This window comes from Spodoptera frugiperda, chromosome 8 (assembly GCF_023101765.2).
Source record: "Spodoptera frugiperda isolate SF20-4 chromosome 8, AGI-APGP_CSIRO_Sfru_2.0, whole genome shotgun sequence".
In the NCBI taxonomy this organism is placed as follows: Eukaryota; Metazoa; Arthropoda; class Insecta; order Lepidoptera; family Noctuidae; genus Spodoptera; species Spodoptera frugiperda.
Window position 1 is genome coordinate 5,194,627 of NC_064219.1, and position 16,554 is coordinate 5,211,180.

The 16,554-nt window shown below is 36.7% G+C and overlaps 1 protein-coding gene across 2 annotated transcripts in view; it reads right to left on the reverse strand.

Moving 5' to 3' along the window:
- The window catches only part of LOC118275938 (dynein beta chain, ciliary-like), a 42,680-nt gene that overhangs the window by 23,678 nt on the left and 2,448 nt on the right, over positions 1 to 16,554 (reverse strand). For both annotated transcript variants that reach the window (XM_050695263.1, XM_050695265.1), the window contains exons 3-30: positions 16,300 to 16,470; positions 15,551 to 15,721; positions 15,360 to 15,448; positions 15,167 to 15,270; positions 14,575 to 14,763; positions 13,958 to 14,131; positions 13,197 to 13,332; positions 12,770 to 12,998; positions 12,411 to 12,602; positions 12,065 to 12,199; positions 11,778 to 11,911; positions 11,373 to 11,562; positions 11,162 to 11,263; positions 10,592 to 10,745; positions 9,651 to 9,846; positions 9,323 to 9,416; positions 7,849 to 8,098; positions 7,457 to 7,602; positions 7,062 to 7,182; positions 6,571 to 6,711; positions 5,935 to 6,029; positions 5,338 to 5,505; positions 4,757 to 4,926; positions 4,266 to 4,485; positions 3,562 to 3,726; positions 1,290 to 1,463; positions 965 to 1,113; positions 535 to 658 (exon numbers count right to left, since the gene is read on the reverse strand). In XM_050695263.1, coding sequence (XP_050551220.1) covers positions 535 to 658; positions 965 to 1,113; positions 1,290 to 1,463; positions 3,562 to 3,726; positions 4,266 to 4,485; positions 4,757 to 4,926; positions 5,338 to 5,505; positions 5,935 to 6,029; positions 6,571 to 6,711; positions 7,062 to 7,182; positions 7,457 to 7,602; positions 7,849 to 8,098; positions 9,323 to 9,416; positions 9,651 to 9,846; positions 10,592 to 10,745; positions 11,162 to 11,263; positions 11,373 to 11,562; positions 11,778 to 11,911; positions 12,065 to 12,199; positions 12,411 to 12,602; positions 12,770 to 12,998; positions 13,197 to 13,332; positions 13,958 to 14,131; positions 14,575 to 14,763; positions 15,167 to 15,270; positions 15,360 to 15,448; positions 15,551 to 15,721; positions 16,300 to 16,470 — 4,383 coding nt within the window. The remainder of the gene's footprint in view (positions 1 to 534; positions 659 to 964; positions 1,114 to 1,289; positions 1,464 to 3,561; positions 3,727 to 4,265; positions 4,486 to 4,756; positions 4,927 to 5,337; positions 5,506 to 5,934; positions 6,030 to 6,570; positions 6,712 to 7,061; positions 7,183 to 7,456; positions 7,603 to 7,848; positions 8,099 to 9,322; positions 9,417 to 9,650; positions 9,847 to 10,591; positions 10,746 to 11,161; positions 11,264 to 11,372; positions 11,563 to 11,777; positions 11,912 to 12,064; positions 12,200 to 12,410; positions 12,603 to 12,769; positions 12,999 to 13,196; positions 13,333 to 13,957; positions 14,132 to 14,574; positions 14,764 to 15,166; positions 15,271 to 15,359; positions 15,449 to 15,550; positions 15,722 to 16,299; positions 16,471 to 16,554) is intronic.

Sequence of the window (16,554 nt, forward strand, 5' to 3'; positions counted from 1 at the left end):
ACAGGTGGGGTTGTGAAAATGCTATGACAAAATGACTTACCTTACAACTACGAATTATGTTACACTAATAATGATATATCTAACGTCTACATGATAAATTCTGACAATATTATTGGATGATGTGTCTTTAACTGCTGTGTATATCCTGCAGACTTCAGCTCGAAGCCCTGTTGCTTTATTTCTTTCAAAGAGTACGATCTATTAAACTTAAACGTGCTTATTCTATTCGCTTCTTGCAACTTCGGTCTTCTGTAGTCTTGTAGTTGTAAATATTTGTCATATTCCACTTTCATTCTATTATTACTGTTTACTCTATTGCTTTCTACTGCTACATCTTCTAATGATTCGAATTCTTTCATAATATCATCTAATGATTTACTAAATTTTCTATGAATGGAAGGTGTTTTTACATATGAATGCCTGGTTTTGATGGTCATGATGTGCGAATGTACCGCTTTCTAGATAAAATAAAAAAATTATTTTAAAATGTATGTACATTAATGTATTAAGGTTTATTTTTGAAGTTTTCCTTACCTTGGTTGCCATCATAAGTTCTAACCAATGCCTGTCTTTAATAGCAGGGTTCTGTAGGTCGGTGACGGCTCTCAAAGATGTCATCAAGTTCTTTATTGTTGATTCTATTACGGCGTACGGCTCCCTTTAGCAACAATCGTTGATTAGTGAGATGTATGATTACATTAGTGAGTTGAGATATCAAACAGGTGTAAAGTTTGTAGATTCATTATATAATGAAAAAAAAAACAAATTACTCAGCAAGTACATAATATTTTTGTGCTTTGTAATTTTTTTGTATCATCATCTCAAAATCATCTATATTAGATGATTTTATATTATTTTATATATATTTTATGTACTTGCTGAGTAATTTGTTTTTAAATATTGTTTTTGCTTTGACCGAGCAGGTAAAGCCACAGGCGGAAAGATAATTCAATAAGTATCCCACCATGCTCTCATATCCTTGTCGAGCTGTCGCAGATCCTTAGTAAATCGTTTACATTCCTGATCCATGCCGTCAGCATCGATCTTCTTCCACGGCGACTTCTTCCAGAATTCTATAGATCCCATCACCAAGTAATAGTAATCCCACAATTGCTGTTCGCAAAATAAAATATTTCAAAATTACCAATTACGAAAGTCATAAAACAGGTGTTTTAAATGTATGTATATATGAAGGTATTACATAACAAATGCCAACCATATAAAAGATAAAAAAAATCCGCTAATTGCCAAAGCAAAAAACTGCATTGCCAAAGAAATATGAACCTTACCTTACAAAGTTTAAGTTCACGTCTGCATTGTTTGAGATTCTTCTCGTCAGGAGGTTGGATATCAAACAAACCACAGGATTTCTTCAGCCCCTCTAATATCTCTTCAAATCCTATAAGCTCCTGGTTGACTTTATCAATGCTTCTATACGGTTCCTTACAAGATTCGAGGAACATCTAAAACAAAGATATTTATGTATTCGATTTCCAAACAAAAGAAAATTACAAGCTATTGATATATTTATAGGTTAAAATAGGACGGAATGTTACTGTTGAAAAAAATAACATACGCATGTTGTTGTTTCATTGGTAACATATGCCTTATAAAAGTTAATTTAATTATCTTTAAAATGAGAGTATTTTTTTATAAAACAAATATTTTTTTAAGTTATGAAGGGTTCTTTAAAATGAAAAAAAGCGCTTGTGGCTCCGTTTCTTTCCTCAAGTGTATGTTTTTATCAAATATGAAACAGTATTAAAAATTATTCCTAATGCATATTCAGTACAACGTGATAGCTAAGTTGTTGCTACGAGTTTTCGTAGGGATAATAATGGTCAAAGTCTTCAGTACCCCGCTAGAAAGTACTAGACTACCATCAGTTTGAGAGAGATCACATTTAACTCACTTCAACGCACACATAGCTTCACAGACAAAGCTCGAGGTGGGTGTGTGTGGTTCTGTGTACGATAGAAGTAGGTCTGTGTCGATGTAGGCGTGAACCTATACAAATGTGCGCCAACCACTACACCACTACGCATGACATAAACAGTGTATCTTCTTAGATCACAATTAAGAGTAGTATATACAAATGATACGAGTTTTGTATGACAGAAACGTGGAAAATGCCCTTGTTAGAAAATTTTAATTAAATTATGTTGCGTTTTTAATATCACATATTGACAGTAAAGAATAATGTTATCATAATTAAAATAGTGTTAAGTAATTATTTATCGAATCCATTACAAGTTATAATCAATGCATTATTAATTAAAGTCAATTTCTTCGTAGCAGCTACGAAGTTGATACTCGTAGCAGCTACGAAGTTGATACTCGTAGCAAACTCCGTAGCGCCGTAGCACCGTAGCAACCGACGGAGCGTTGCCCTTGGAAACGCGTAGTAACGTTTCAGTGATTCGGTCAAGTTTACCAGGCTAGCAAAACCTTAAAGAGCTCTATTCGTTGGATGCCACGTGTAAGCAAGGAGAATCGTAGCACGATCCTACTTTCGTCATAAAGTATGCCAATAACTCATCTCTGTTGCCCAGTGATGTCATAAAATGACGCAACAATTGCGGAAGTATTCAACATTTTGGTACAAAGTACTAGGAGTCCATAAACGGACAAGAGTGTGCAGATTCATCTCGCGATATTTGCGAGGGCGGAAACATCCCGCCCCTAATCACACACACAAACCCACCCTTTGAACGTGTTGATTGTGAGTGTGAGAGATTCGATGTGCGTATTGCTGTCTCATTTATTGTGGATTGTTGTGGAGGTGTGTTAGAGCTACATTCTCGATACTAAACAAAATATGACATAAATAAACTTTCTATAAAAAATAAGAAGATATTCATATATTTTTGCCAACATCATTAAACCATTTTCCAAAACCAAAACAGTCAAAGCGTAGTAACATCGAGCGACGAAACTCGTAGCAACGACGCGCGACATAGATGGGAGTCGTAGCTACGACGCAGTGACGTTTACGGTGACGTAATTGTTCGAAAACCGTCGGAACAGCGAGCGAATGTACTAGGACAACATAAACCAAAGGGAGATGCTTTATAGAGAACTTTAGCACTTTGTATGAACGATCTCGTAGCATTGAAGTCGTAACTACGGGCTGTGTGACGTAGAGCGTGACGTCGTAGCGACTACGTTTCAGGAATTCGTGCGAAGTTACTAGGATAGCATAATGTGTAGAGAAGTAAGATTGTACGCGGGATGGAGAAGGCTTTTATTTTATAGTTATGTACTTACATCAAAATGAACAAATAGCGTTGTACCTTCAGCGTACGTAATTTTCTTTTTTGATTGGGTTGTAACTTTTCCCACATAATTTGTGTGATCAAAAAGAATGGGTATTTATTTTAGTTTATTGAAAAGTTTAATTTTTAATGATGAACTAGTTTTACGTATAATGCTCAATAATTTGATTATAAGATAATTAAACCTACGTTTTCTAGCAAACACATATTCAATTCACAACAGTTTATTCATATACTTACCTTCTAGGTGTACTTAGATACTATGATTAATTAACATAATATTTACCTCTTTAGTCTTAAACTGTTCCCTGTACATGTTGAGCCGTAGATTGATGAGTGCCACTCGCTTGGCGATGAGTGCGGCCTGGGCGGCTTGCAGCGGTGCTACCGTGTTCTTCATTACCGTCGCTTGCTTCACCAAGTTACGCCATTTCTCAGGCAATACATCCAGCTAATGGGAAACAGATATTATATCACAGATATAACAGTGTAAATCAATCGTGACCGTAAACGCATTTGTAAAATGGGTTACAACAGTTACAACATCTAAAGTTATAAAAACTTTAAGCATGGTCGGGTATAATTTTAGTACTATTTGTAAACGGGAGGGGTTTACGAAAAAACTGTTGGACTTAGGTTCGCTTAGGTAGCTTTGGGTGCGTTATAAGCATAGTGCATGTGATTATCATTCCATATTGTAATGCTTACCAACGTGTATACAGAATACTTATGTTTCGTCTCGCCCTGAGGTCCCGAAAGCGTTAAAATGAGAACATACAAGGTGTGAACGTATTCAATAATAACATAGATAGGGCTATGGGTGTAAATATTTTTTGTAATTTAATCAAATCAGTATTTTTATACTTACGTTCAGACCAGGTTACAATTTTTTCTTTTCAACGGGTTTTTCGAGTTAACCACTTTTTGGTCATAAAAACCAATAAATCAACAATAAAAGACACAATAGACTTAATCCATAAACAACATTACCTGTTCATACGTTTCCTCTGGGAACTCAACGCCATATTCTTTGAGCACATCTATAATGTCTCTGAGTGGTTCAAACATATGATCGGTGTCGGCATCCATCTTAGCTCGCACCTCGTTCAGCACCCCCATCACTTTGAGCAAGCCATCGTAGTCATCCTCTGCTAGTTCCACTGATAAAGCCTTCGATGCATACGCTATGAACTCTTGAAGGTCATCCAAACTAAAAATGTACTCAATAGATTATTTGTCGAAAAATCGATAAATTAGTATCAATTCTAAAGCATGTTTGGATGAATACTCAATAAAATTTGATTTATTAGTCTAGAAAATACGAGCTATGTCACTACTTAAAACTTATCAAGCATATATACATAAGGAATAAGATTATAAAGATATTTCAATTCGATACTCAATAATTTTATGGTCATCAAACTTTTAATATCAACCATAAAGATAACACATAAAGCTCATTTTAACAGAAAAATAATTACCTCTTATGCACATGGTCTTTCAAATTCTCTTTGAAAAGATTGCTCCACTTGCATATAATGTTCATGATCGCCTGGTTCAGCCGTTTGAGATCTAGCCTCAGCCAACCGTTGCATAGATACTCGGAAGGTAGGGCCGCCACCTCGTCGTACATTGCATTGTACTTGTCTATCTACAATTTTATATTCTTTCTTTCAACCATATGTATTTTAATAAACATAAAAAAAACTTTATATAAAAACATTTGGTTCTATTGGTCTTTAAATTGGCGCTTGTGCAAAACGAATCTCTTACAAGTACTCATTTTGACTACGTACCTATTAGTAGTGACAATTTCATAACGTAAAAAAAAATATTTTTTTAAAAAAACATTGCCCGCTCTAGGATTTTCTCCTGGGTCGTGGGTGCGTTTACAAACATACAAGTTCACATACACATGACACCCAGACCGAAACAATAATTTGTGGTACACACAGAGTTGTGGAATCTAACCCGCTAAACGTTGCACAGCAGCCGTATCACTTGAAATGACGAAACACGAGTGTATATTTTGCATTAAAAGGTAAATAAAGTTAAGTCTTACCTCTGCCTGATACTGTTCTAAGGTAGGTTTAACCTCTGGAGGATCACATTGATTTTCGAATCTATACTTATCGAATTCTTCTGGTGGTATGAATCTGCCGTACTTCAAGAACGCATGCAGAGCTTCTTGTCTGTCTTCTGTCCACAGAGGCGTGTACTTCTCATATTTCTTAAGAAAAATAGAACTAACGTTTACTTGCAAGTGTAAATTGATCAACTAATAGAATTTATGAATTACAAAAGTTAAAAAATAAAACTTTGCAGAAATTTAGTAATCACACCTAGGATCAATCCAACCTACGTTGCCCCACTCTAGGATTTCCTCGTGTATCGTGGTTGCGTTTACAAACATACAAGTTCACAGACACATCACACGCAAACCCGAAACAACAATTTGCGGATCACACAAAGAGTTGCTCCGTGCGGAAATCGAACCAGCTAAACGTTGCTCGACAGCCGGTTGCCCAGCCACCGCACCAACCGTGCAGTCTTATTACGTGAAATATGTGCGCTTATGCTATACTGTAGGCAAATGATAACTTGCGACCACTTAAGTAGTCGTATACAACTTTGTTACGTGAGATAAAATATTACATACCGATGCGTACTGAGCGATGTCGTTAATACTGTTTTCAATTCTCTTCAGCATTTCATGGTACAAATCAATCATAGCATCCTCGCCAATTAAATCATCTACGAAAACGGAAAGGAAAACTTCAACTTTCATCTATTATAAAATAAACTAGAGAAAAACAAAAAGGATATTTTTTACTACACTAAAATCGGGATAAGATAAATGATGGGGTATGAAAATTCAAAATCAATTTAGTCCGTCAGTTAAGTAATAAAAAAAACCACAGCCAAGAAAAATGTCCATTATTTCACAATACTGAATGATAGCTTTCATCCAATCACAACCTAGCATGTTCGCACCTTTCATACCATGCTCGCTACTTAAACGTTTTCTTAATTAAAAAATGTGTGTAAAGACGTACCTTCATAAGAAGCTATGGGTACAATCGGGTCTATTCTAGGAAACAGTGTGGTCTGTAGGAACATATCCTTCATCATTTCCATCAGAGTATAGAAGAGACCACGGCCAAGAAAAATGTCCATTATTTCACAATACTGAATGATAGCTTTCATCCAATCACAACCTAGCATGTTCGCACCTTTCATACCATGCTCGCTACTTAAACGTTTTCTTAATTAAAAAATGTGTGTAAAGACGTACCTTCATAAGAAGCTATGGGTACAATCGGGTCTATCCTAGGAAACAGTGTGGTCTGTAGGAACATATCCTTCATCATTTCCATCAGAGTATAGAAGAGACCGTCTTCTTCCATCACATCCAGAGACGGAGCGAAATAAATATCTGAAATTATATTAATATTAACACGGTGTTTATCAAAAGAAAGCGAATTATGTAATAACATTAATCATAATTTCACTTTGAATCACGTAGAGGTTGACAGAAAAACACATGTAGAAACCATTAATCGTAACCACTATAGAAAACACTTTGTCAACGACACTTGAGCTATGTAGCTGTGTATGTTTATAAATGAAAACATCAGGTACCAACTAAAAACACGTTTTAAAATGTTACAAATCTAGATAAAATCCTTTTCCCAACCTAGCACGGACGCAAACCACAACTAACATAATATAGTCTACTCTCCACTATATGTATCCTTCAAAATCATGTTAACGTAACAAATGTACCTGGATCTCGAAGTTCAGCGATTACTTCCATAAACGCCACCCTTGGACCCTTCTCCAAGTCAGTCTGTTTCTCAAACAAGTTCAAACTAGTTTGTACAGCTTTCATTATTTGACGAGAAACCTGCAAGTTAAAACATAACTGGCTGTAAGAGAGTAAGAGTATTGAACTCTTTTTAGTATTTGGAATTGTTTTTTTTTAACGTTGACAAATCAAAAGTTTGGCCTGGACGGCGAAGCGAAGATGTGTCCGAAGATGAAGCAAACAGACTTTGAAAGTACCTACCCATTTACTCTGACCTTGAAAAGACCCGGGCTACATTTCTCAGGAAAAATAGAAGCCGACAGATTGATATTCAGCAGATATTCATAAAAGAGATATTAAGAAAATTAATTACAAGCGAGTCCACGTATTTCACATAGGCCGGCCAACGCGATGCTCTGAAAGCCTCTTCCTCCAATTCCCGCATTTCTTCTTCAATATCAGCCAATTCCTCGGGATCTACCTCTACCACTTCCTCAGCAGGCGAGTCCACCTCCTCACCTAAGCCATACAGATAACATAGGTAATAAGTATACAAAACTTGTAAATCCCAGTTGGCTCTGTTTACACCCGAGGGTAAAGTAATTGTATTCATGGGCGGCGCTGATCGCTTACAATCAGGTGACTTGTTTGCTAACAAAAAAATCTATGTTGCCGTCACAACTTGACTTATCAAAGAAACCATGGGTACGGCAAAGCAAATTTCTTCGAAAAAAGGTTTTTTGATCAAGATCATGTACTACTTACCTTCAGCTCGTCGAGCATCTCTCTCAGCCTTTTCAAATGCTTTTATTTCTCTCTTTAACCGACGAGCCTCTCGTCTTTCGAACTTAATCTGATTTTTTATTGCCTTCTCTCTTTCCCTCTCCTCTCTAGCTAAACGTGCTTCCTCGCGCTTTATTTCAAGCTCTTCAAGTTTTTTAGCCCTTGCTGCCCTTTCATCGTCATCTAACGTAGATTCGTCTATTTCTTCCAAAGTTTCTTCTTCTCCTTGATCCTATGGTACAATAAGGTCATTGTTATATTCAAATTTTTTTATATACAGGGTGTCCCTGAAATCAACGTCCAACAGGCACCAGACGATCGGCAAGGTTCCAACTGTTATCAGAAAAATATAAAAAAATTCTATGTCTTACAGTTTTTAAATTACAGTAACTTTTGTGTTATCCACGAAAAAGTACACCCTGTGCCAGTCTTTTGACTCTTGTTGCTACAAATCTTAATTTTTTCGTCTGTAGTCTTCCTTACATTATCCTCAATAGTGCTCCAGTAATATGGAATCATAAATTCTTAGCCAACTGCTTTAGATTGGAAAACATTGTCAGTTTTAAATGAACTAACTGAAGCTAAAATGCCGTAGCCTGAGTATGATAGCTCGAGATGCCCAACACCAGTTCGTGTAGCGATAATATTGTCGAAGAATGCTGCGAACGAAATCATGAGTAGACAGACAATGTATTTTGACAAGAGATCCTCGCTGATTTTCAACATGATGACAACAAATCGTGTGCAAAGTGTTGTCTAGTGCTTACGAGGTTATAACGTATGATTTGAGTACACTAGAAGAAATTTTAGTATGTTCAAATAAATTCATCGAAACGGAGTTTCTTTGAAAAATATTTTTTTGTGCCGAATTTAAGAAAAAATGTGCAAAGTGCTATACCATTTTATAATCCTTATTAAATGCGCCAACTTTGGTGAAATTTGCCACTACTAGCGCCATACATAATTTATTCAGTACAATCACTTAAAGTAAGGTGAAAAATTTATTCAGAGTATTCGGTTCCTCTAAAACTAACAATGTTTTCCAATCTAAAGCAGTTGGCTAAGAATTTATGATTCCATATTACTGGAGCACTATTCAGGATAATGTAAGTAAGACTGCAGACGAAAAAATAAAGATTTGTAGCAACAAGAGTCAAAAGACTGGCACAGGGTGTACTTTTTCGTGGATAACACATATAAGTTACTGTAATTTAAAAACTGTAAGACATAGAATTTTTTTTATATTTTTCTGATAACAGTTGGAACCTTGCCGATCGTCTGGTGCCTGTTGGACGTCGACTTCAGGGACACCCTGTATATGCAGATAAAAGACCTGACTTCATCCAAACAAACAAACTACAATGGCCACACTGTACTCCGGCTGACTAGTGACAAACTATAAAATAATTCACTAGTTTTATAAATACATATATTATAATTGTTGAATGTATGTTACCTCTTCAGATTCATCCTTTATGTTGAAGAACAGTTTATAATTGTCTTTCAATATTTCTTGGAACTCTTTATGGCTTGCAAGGATATCGTTTCTCCTGCAAAAAAAACCATTTGAAGATGTTGTGTTGGACATGTCACAATAATACAAAGTAATGTATACACATAATATTTGCATCTCCATTTATTTAAAACTTATCTAAATAATAATCCTCTATGCAGTTGGCGTTGGCACTTCGTATGCCTTCCTAATGATTGAGAAATCTGTGATCTCGTAAATATTTAACGAATACTATTATTATTATTGAAAATTATAAATGACTTATAGGTACCTATATAAGAATCTCCTATGCCGTTCGTTCACAGCGAGCAGTTCTAGTTTATCAGGGTTGGCCTTGCGGTTATGCAATGGTATGTCGCCCCACGTCGCGATGTGGGCCAACCCTCGCTTCACGTTGTTCTGAGCAGTCAGAACACGCTCTTGCAGCGTGTTTATCGCAGTGTACACTTCCGCCATCCAATTAGTAACTGTACAGTTCCGAATAAAACAACAAAGTTTGAGTTTTCCAATAAGCTTCTATTTTAGATGAGTGTGTAATTTCAGTAAAAACAAAATTCTCGTAGTAAGTAATCCAATATCAGGCATATAGTAAATTTCTTTTATTATAACTTCGGTCACAACAAAGGGAGCTTACGATGTAATAGTTAATTAATTAATTAATTAATAATCTTTATTACGAGTAACAGTGACTCAATTAGTGTTAGTAACAATGAACCTTACAACTATGTTAGCGACACAGATAAATTCACATGATACAAATACACAACACAAGCAAATTATAGTAAAACTAACACAATCAATCATCGCTTCAGCAATCCAGCTGAGATACTGGAGCAACGATTAACTATGCAGCAGTCCAGCCTATCAGCAATCATGCCCAGGATGCCGCTGGGACTGGCCCGCACCCTGCGCACCAGAGACGCACATCTTTTACGCATTAATGTGTAAAAGCAATCTACACGCATTTCTGCAAACATCCCAGACGCACTACAGAAGCGAGGCAGCCCCATCAACACCCTGAAAGCATTATTATACTGGACGCGAAGGGCACTGTACGATTTTAATTTTTGTTAATGACTGATAATCATGGAGAATGAAAATAGAAACGTATACTTTATAAGGACCAACCGGGTGAACCCAAATATTTTGGAATTAAAGTAGTATCAAGGAAACGTTACAATAGAATTATTTGTTACATGTCTCAAAACTCACAGTCATCGTTCCAAGTGAGTTGCTCGACGCCGACGCCCAGTAACTGGTCGATAGCAGATATCTCCTTCTCAATGAGAGCCACCTCCGTCTCGTGGCTGCCCTCACGGATCGCATTGTACCACGCAATCGCCCGGTTCAGGCGGTTCATGTCATACTGACAAACGAAAGAGAAGTTGTAACTTTCGTGAGACATACTAAGTTTCAAGCCATGCTAGAGGCTCGCGGAATGCTGCTCATAAATTTGAGCCTCTAGCATGGCTTGAAACTAGTCGAGTTCCTCGTCAAAACATCACGTGAGTAAGGCGATAACATAATAATTAACGAAAGAGAAGTATTTCGTTACATAACAGAAAGTCACAGCCACCACTTTGGGAAGTAATGAGGCTCGCTATCCATTAGGTACTATTCAAAGCTCTGATATTACTGAGGGTTTTGAAGACTCATACAGCAGTAAATCACGTTGTAGTGTTTCACAATTTTGATAATGATCTACTACAACTTATCAGGCCTATTTTGTATGCAGTACAAATTATTCCTTTTTCATCGCAAAACACATTCGATCCTACTCACCTGTAACTTCTCATTTCTGTTGTAGAGATCCAAACCTTCCTGAGGGATGCCTTGCTTGTCCAAATATTTCATGTAACGTATTTCCCGCAGTAACATTGCAAGCTGCAAAAATTAAATAATGGCGTACAATTTGACTATCAAAAGTTTGTTTTGGGTGTTGGTTACCCAAACACATATTATGAAATTATTTAAATACGTGTAAAATACCAACCTCAGGACTGAAGTTATTGCGAACAAAAGGTGGATCTCGGTATATAAGATTCTTGGCAAGGTGAGTCTTGCAGATACCAGGTACAGTAGCACACCACGCCTTGAACTGTCTGTCCTCAGCCACGTTCAGGTGGCCCAGCATTTCATTGGTCTTCTGTTTCATGTATAACGCGTATTCTGATTCTATTATACTGAAAAATAAAATATTATGTGAAATAAAGGCAAAGTGTTAAACAAAGAACTTGTTAAAAGATAAAATAGGATTTGAATGAATTTTGTTAAAAGAAGAATGTCGCCACAATTTTTCCTTCAGGAGATTAAAAACCTTAACAGAAATAACGTACTTGTGAGATACAAAATGTTGTCTCACTAGTATTATTAATACTATCATCAAAAAAGTACTTACGGATCTTCAAACATAATAAAATCTTCCATAGGAGCCTGAATCCTCCTGCGAAGTTTGTGAATCCACCAGAGCATACCAGCAACTGGTGGTAGATAGGGATCCACCATCGGTCGTTCTGGCCCTTTGGTTAATTTCTGTACAAAACAAGACGAAGAAAATTATGTGTAGAGTTCCAAAATGAACCAAAATTACTACTTCCTTCTTATCGAATTTGTCGTCCAAACATCATTATGTATCTTAACTAAGAATTAATGTTTAAGTATCGTAAAACGCTTAGGTAAACTCACCGCCATTTCTTCGTCAAAAATTTCTTTGACAGCATCCAAGTTAGCGTGCATGAAATCAAGTAACCTGGGCAACTTTGGTTTCAATTCATTCTTGATTATAGGCCGGTGAAAAAGGTCTCCAATGATTTGGAAAAACTGTATGAATAACACGAATAAATAAATATTAATCTTACTGACTGACCGTCCCCTAAGGTGATGAGGAAGTATTATTTTTTTACCAGATTTATACCTATTATTGATCATGCATTCATTATTTAAACGTTAACGTTACGTTTTTAAAGAAAGAAAGAACTCAAGTTTACAACTATTTTCATTTTCTCTTTTAATGTAAATTTGAAACGGATACCTTAAAGAAGTGCTCTAGATTATGGCACTCGTCAAGCCCTTGTGTGAACAAAGACGCTAGTCGTCGGTCTACATCGTCCAGCACCGCCATGTGAGCCTCATAGTCCACCAAGAATGAATCATCCTCTGGGTCCGCCGGGTCATATGCTATGTTACCCAAATGACCGTATTTTAACGAGTAATCATCTAACACCTGTAAAAATAGTTCGCAATCATCTCGCTAATTAAATACTACAAACTTATAATAGAAAATTACAAACTGAGAGTATACAAAAGCCTAATGGTTAGCTGTATAACGCACTGCTTCGTTATCTAAAACTAAAATAATAATCACAAGGGTGGATAATTTGACATCCTTACCTTCATGCATTCGGTACTCAATATCTTGCCTCTTAGGCCACAAAATTCAACTTTTTCCAACTTCAGAATTTCTACAGTAGACTCTAGTATACTCTCGATCATTTTCAATCGCTTCATGTATATATTGAACCGTTTGAAGACGCGGTCGAAATCGAAAGACCAGCGCACTGGCATCACCCCTTGAGGGAAGAATGTGTTCACCTTATCCCGGTTCATCTCGTACGTCTCACTAGAGGGTGTTAGAAAATATTATGTACCAAATTTCCTTGCATGGTCTTGGTTTACAAAAATGACAAGAACTACTATCCAATTAGCAATAGTATACTTTGGTAGTTTGCACTTTACGACACAATTATATTACTTAGGCACTGGCAATAAAAATGTAGGAAAAGTATATTATAAATAATATTGCCAAAATATTACTTACAGGAAATGATTCAAAATGCTCAAAGACTTTCTGATCTTAATCAGTTGTTCGTCGGGCTCTCCTTGGAATATTGTCGGGGGATCGACACAGTTTGAGTTTTGCTGTATTACGAGGTTGCATACTTCACGAAGCAAAGCTGTTAGTAAAAATATATAGGTAACGGATCAATCTATTATCATTATAACTATGTAGGTATCTATCTATTCTATACATATAATAAATCTGTAGAAGGGTCAATTCTGTAGGTACATTGAAAATATTGAAAAAATAAATAGCAGGGAGTGTTACTGGATCGACACCAAACCCAAATATGTGATTAAAAAAAATTTTGTCTGTCTGTCTGTCTGTCTGTATGTTAAGGCATCACGTGAAAACTAACGGTTCGATTTCGATGAAACTTGGTATAATTATACCTTATTATCCTGGGCATAAAATAGGTTACTTTTTATCCTGGAAAAATACGTAGAAAAAAAAATTATTTTTCAGTTTTATTCTGCTCAACAGCAGTAGCTCAATAGAGGGATCTCCTTAATTATTATGGGCCTCGCCGTATTTGGGTCCAATAGATATTTATAAGATGTCATTGTCAGAGTTACTCAAAATGGAGAAATAAGACTTCCACACGAAGACCGACATCCGCGCGGACGGAGTCGCGGACGGAAGCTAGTACCTACTATAATGTTGAAGATATCTAGAATATTTTATCTTGAATCTATGAATAACTATGTTATACTGTCATTTTTCTTTAAATGTATACTTACGAATAAGTTTCTCGACGCTGCAGAAGTATCTAGAATTGCCCCACAGTAGTCCGATGCAGTGGAGCATCGGTCTGATCAAATGCTTTCCGTCAACGAATTCTGTCGCTTCAAATGTTTCGAAGTGTGATTGCAAAGGTCTCTGATACACGTATATATCACGACATTCCACTATAGCTGGAAAGTACAACATGATATTTCCCAAATTAAGCTACTCAACTTTATCGACCGGCCCCAATTTCGCATGGGTGCAATGGTGATTTTTATGCGTGTATTACACATATAAACCTTCCTCTTGAATCACTCTATCTATTAGAAAAAAACCCATCACAATTCGTTGCGTAATTTTAAAGATTTAAGCATACAAAGGGGCATATGGACAGAGAAAACGACTTGGTTCTATACTATGTAGTGATAAGTTCGACAAATATTTATAAAATAAATAAAAACTCTTCACCACCCACCGCCAATGCTTGGCACATCATAAATCTAGAAGACATAAGAATTAGAACCCATAGGAAGCAAGGACGTTGTACTTGGTAAGACTCTTCTAGGTAAAAAAAAATATCATCACACGAATAAGATAAGTACTACAAGCAGGTGTGGAAATTAGCACTCACCAGCAACCACGTTGGTAAGCATAGTCTTGAAGCAGTTCAGGTACACGCTCTTCGTGTCCTCCAGATAATGAGCCATCCTCTTGACCCGAGGGTCCCGCAGTTGTGAGTATATACCTTCTAGATTCTTCAGCCGCTGTTGGTAGAAATCCATATCCGCACTCGGTAGGGGAAATTTCGTTCTTTTGAATGCTGTGTACAACATGTCAAATTGTTAGGATAACAAGATCAAAGTAGTGAAAAATAAAACACTATGATATCCATCTAGCAACTTCAAAAGCGTGATTAACACCTAAATAAGCTATAATACGACCTCACACAAAAAAAAACAAACCATTCTAATGACTGACTTCTCTGTATATTACAACTGTCTGCACCTACAGTTAAAGCATTAGGCCTCTTGTCCACGTCACGGTTTTTCAACCGTGCAGTGTGTTAGCACACCACAGTACACAGTACAGTTTACCTCCTTGCACGTTTACATGCTTCCATAGTGATCCATACAACACTGACGACCGTGCCTGCACACGGCGAATTAACCGTAGATTTTTACGGCGAAAAACCGTGTGTGTACAAGATGCCTTAGACTACTCACCAATGTATGAATCCTGTGCCAATAAATCATGAACCTGTTGCGTCCATTTTATTATAGCTCCCTCTATGTTGGTTTTCAAATACAAGTCTACATCTTCTCCATCGCTACAACACGCAATAAAACAAGCGCATGTAATTATTTGTCAATTTTAATCTACTAATATTTCATAAGAGGAGTTATTTAATTCTTTTACCTTTCTTTCAACCTCGATTCCGCTTGGTAAATGGTTTCTACGCCAGCCGGCATTGGTAGTAACACCTGACTAGACATTTCTCCTTTTAACTGCAATTGGAGATTTACGTATTATTTTTATCTATGCATTATAGAGCATAACGTTCAGAATTAATTTTGTAACAGTTTAAATATTTTCTTAATTATACCAACCTGGTACATCAAATTCCTCAGTTCATTGACATGTCTCCGCATGTCGTTCTGCACTATCCTCGGCCATCCCCTCTGATTTTCTGGGTTACACAGAAGAGGACCGATCACTTCATCAGCCAACACAGTTAAGTCGTTCAATACGTTACCTGACATTTCCCCAATAGTCATGGCCTGTTAAAGAATACAGACAAAGTTCAATATGAAGTGCGTTATTTCGTCACTCACTACAACGTAACTCATGTGCTACAACGTAACCATCATGCTATGACGTTGTTCTCGTACTGCGATGTAACTCATATGTTACGACGTAGCTCTCGTGCTACGTAATAGCGATAGTAGTGTCGAAACATAAGTGCTACTATGTACTACGACACTCGTGCTACGACATAAGTCTCGTACTACGACGTAACTTTCGTCCTACGACTTATCTCTCATGCTACGACTTAACTCTCGTGCTACGACGTAGCTCTCGTACTACGACGTAACTGATTTGCTACGACACGACGAATTGTCATATCCGTAGTGCATTCGTTACGGCGTAACTCACTATACACACTTACTACGAGGTAACTCATGTTACGGTGTAACTCATTTTCCACAATATTAATCATGAGCTACGGTGCTACTTTGTTACAACACAGTTACACAACTTCTGCAGCGTAAAGTATGTCCTATGACGCCGACTAAAGTAAGTAGTAAGTCGGTAAAGTTTGAATCAAAACGAATAAGGTTAAAATTCAATAAGTTACCTGTCGAAAATTTGCCTGCGTTATTTTCTCATCGACATTTCTCAGAAAATAAACCATCTTGCTTCTGCTAAGTGGTGGAAACGTCAAGGTACACGTAAGCAGGCCTGCCGTGTTCATACGAAACACTAATACTTCATACTTTGGAGTGTCGAAAAATCTATAAAGTATGTGCTGAAAACAATATAATATTCGTAAAGTTGTAAATCGGTCTAATGAGCTCATGCTTTAACTTTACTAATAATAGTGAGACATACT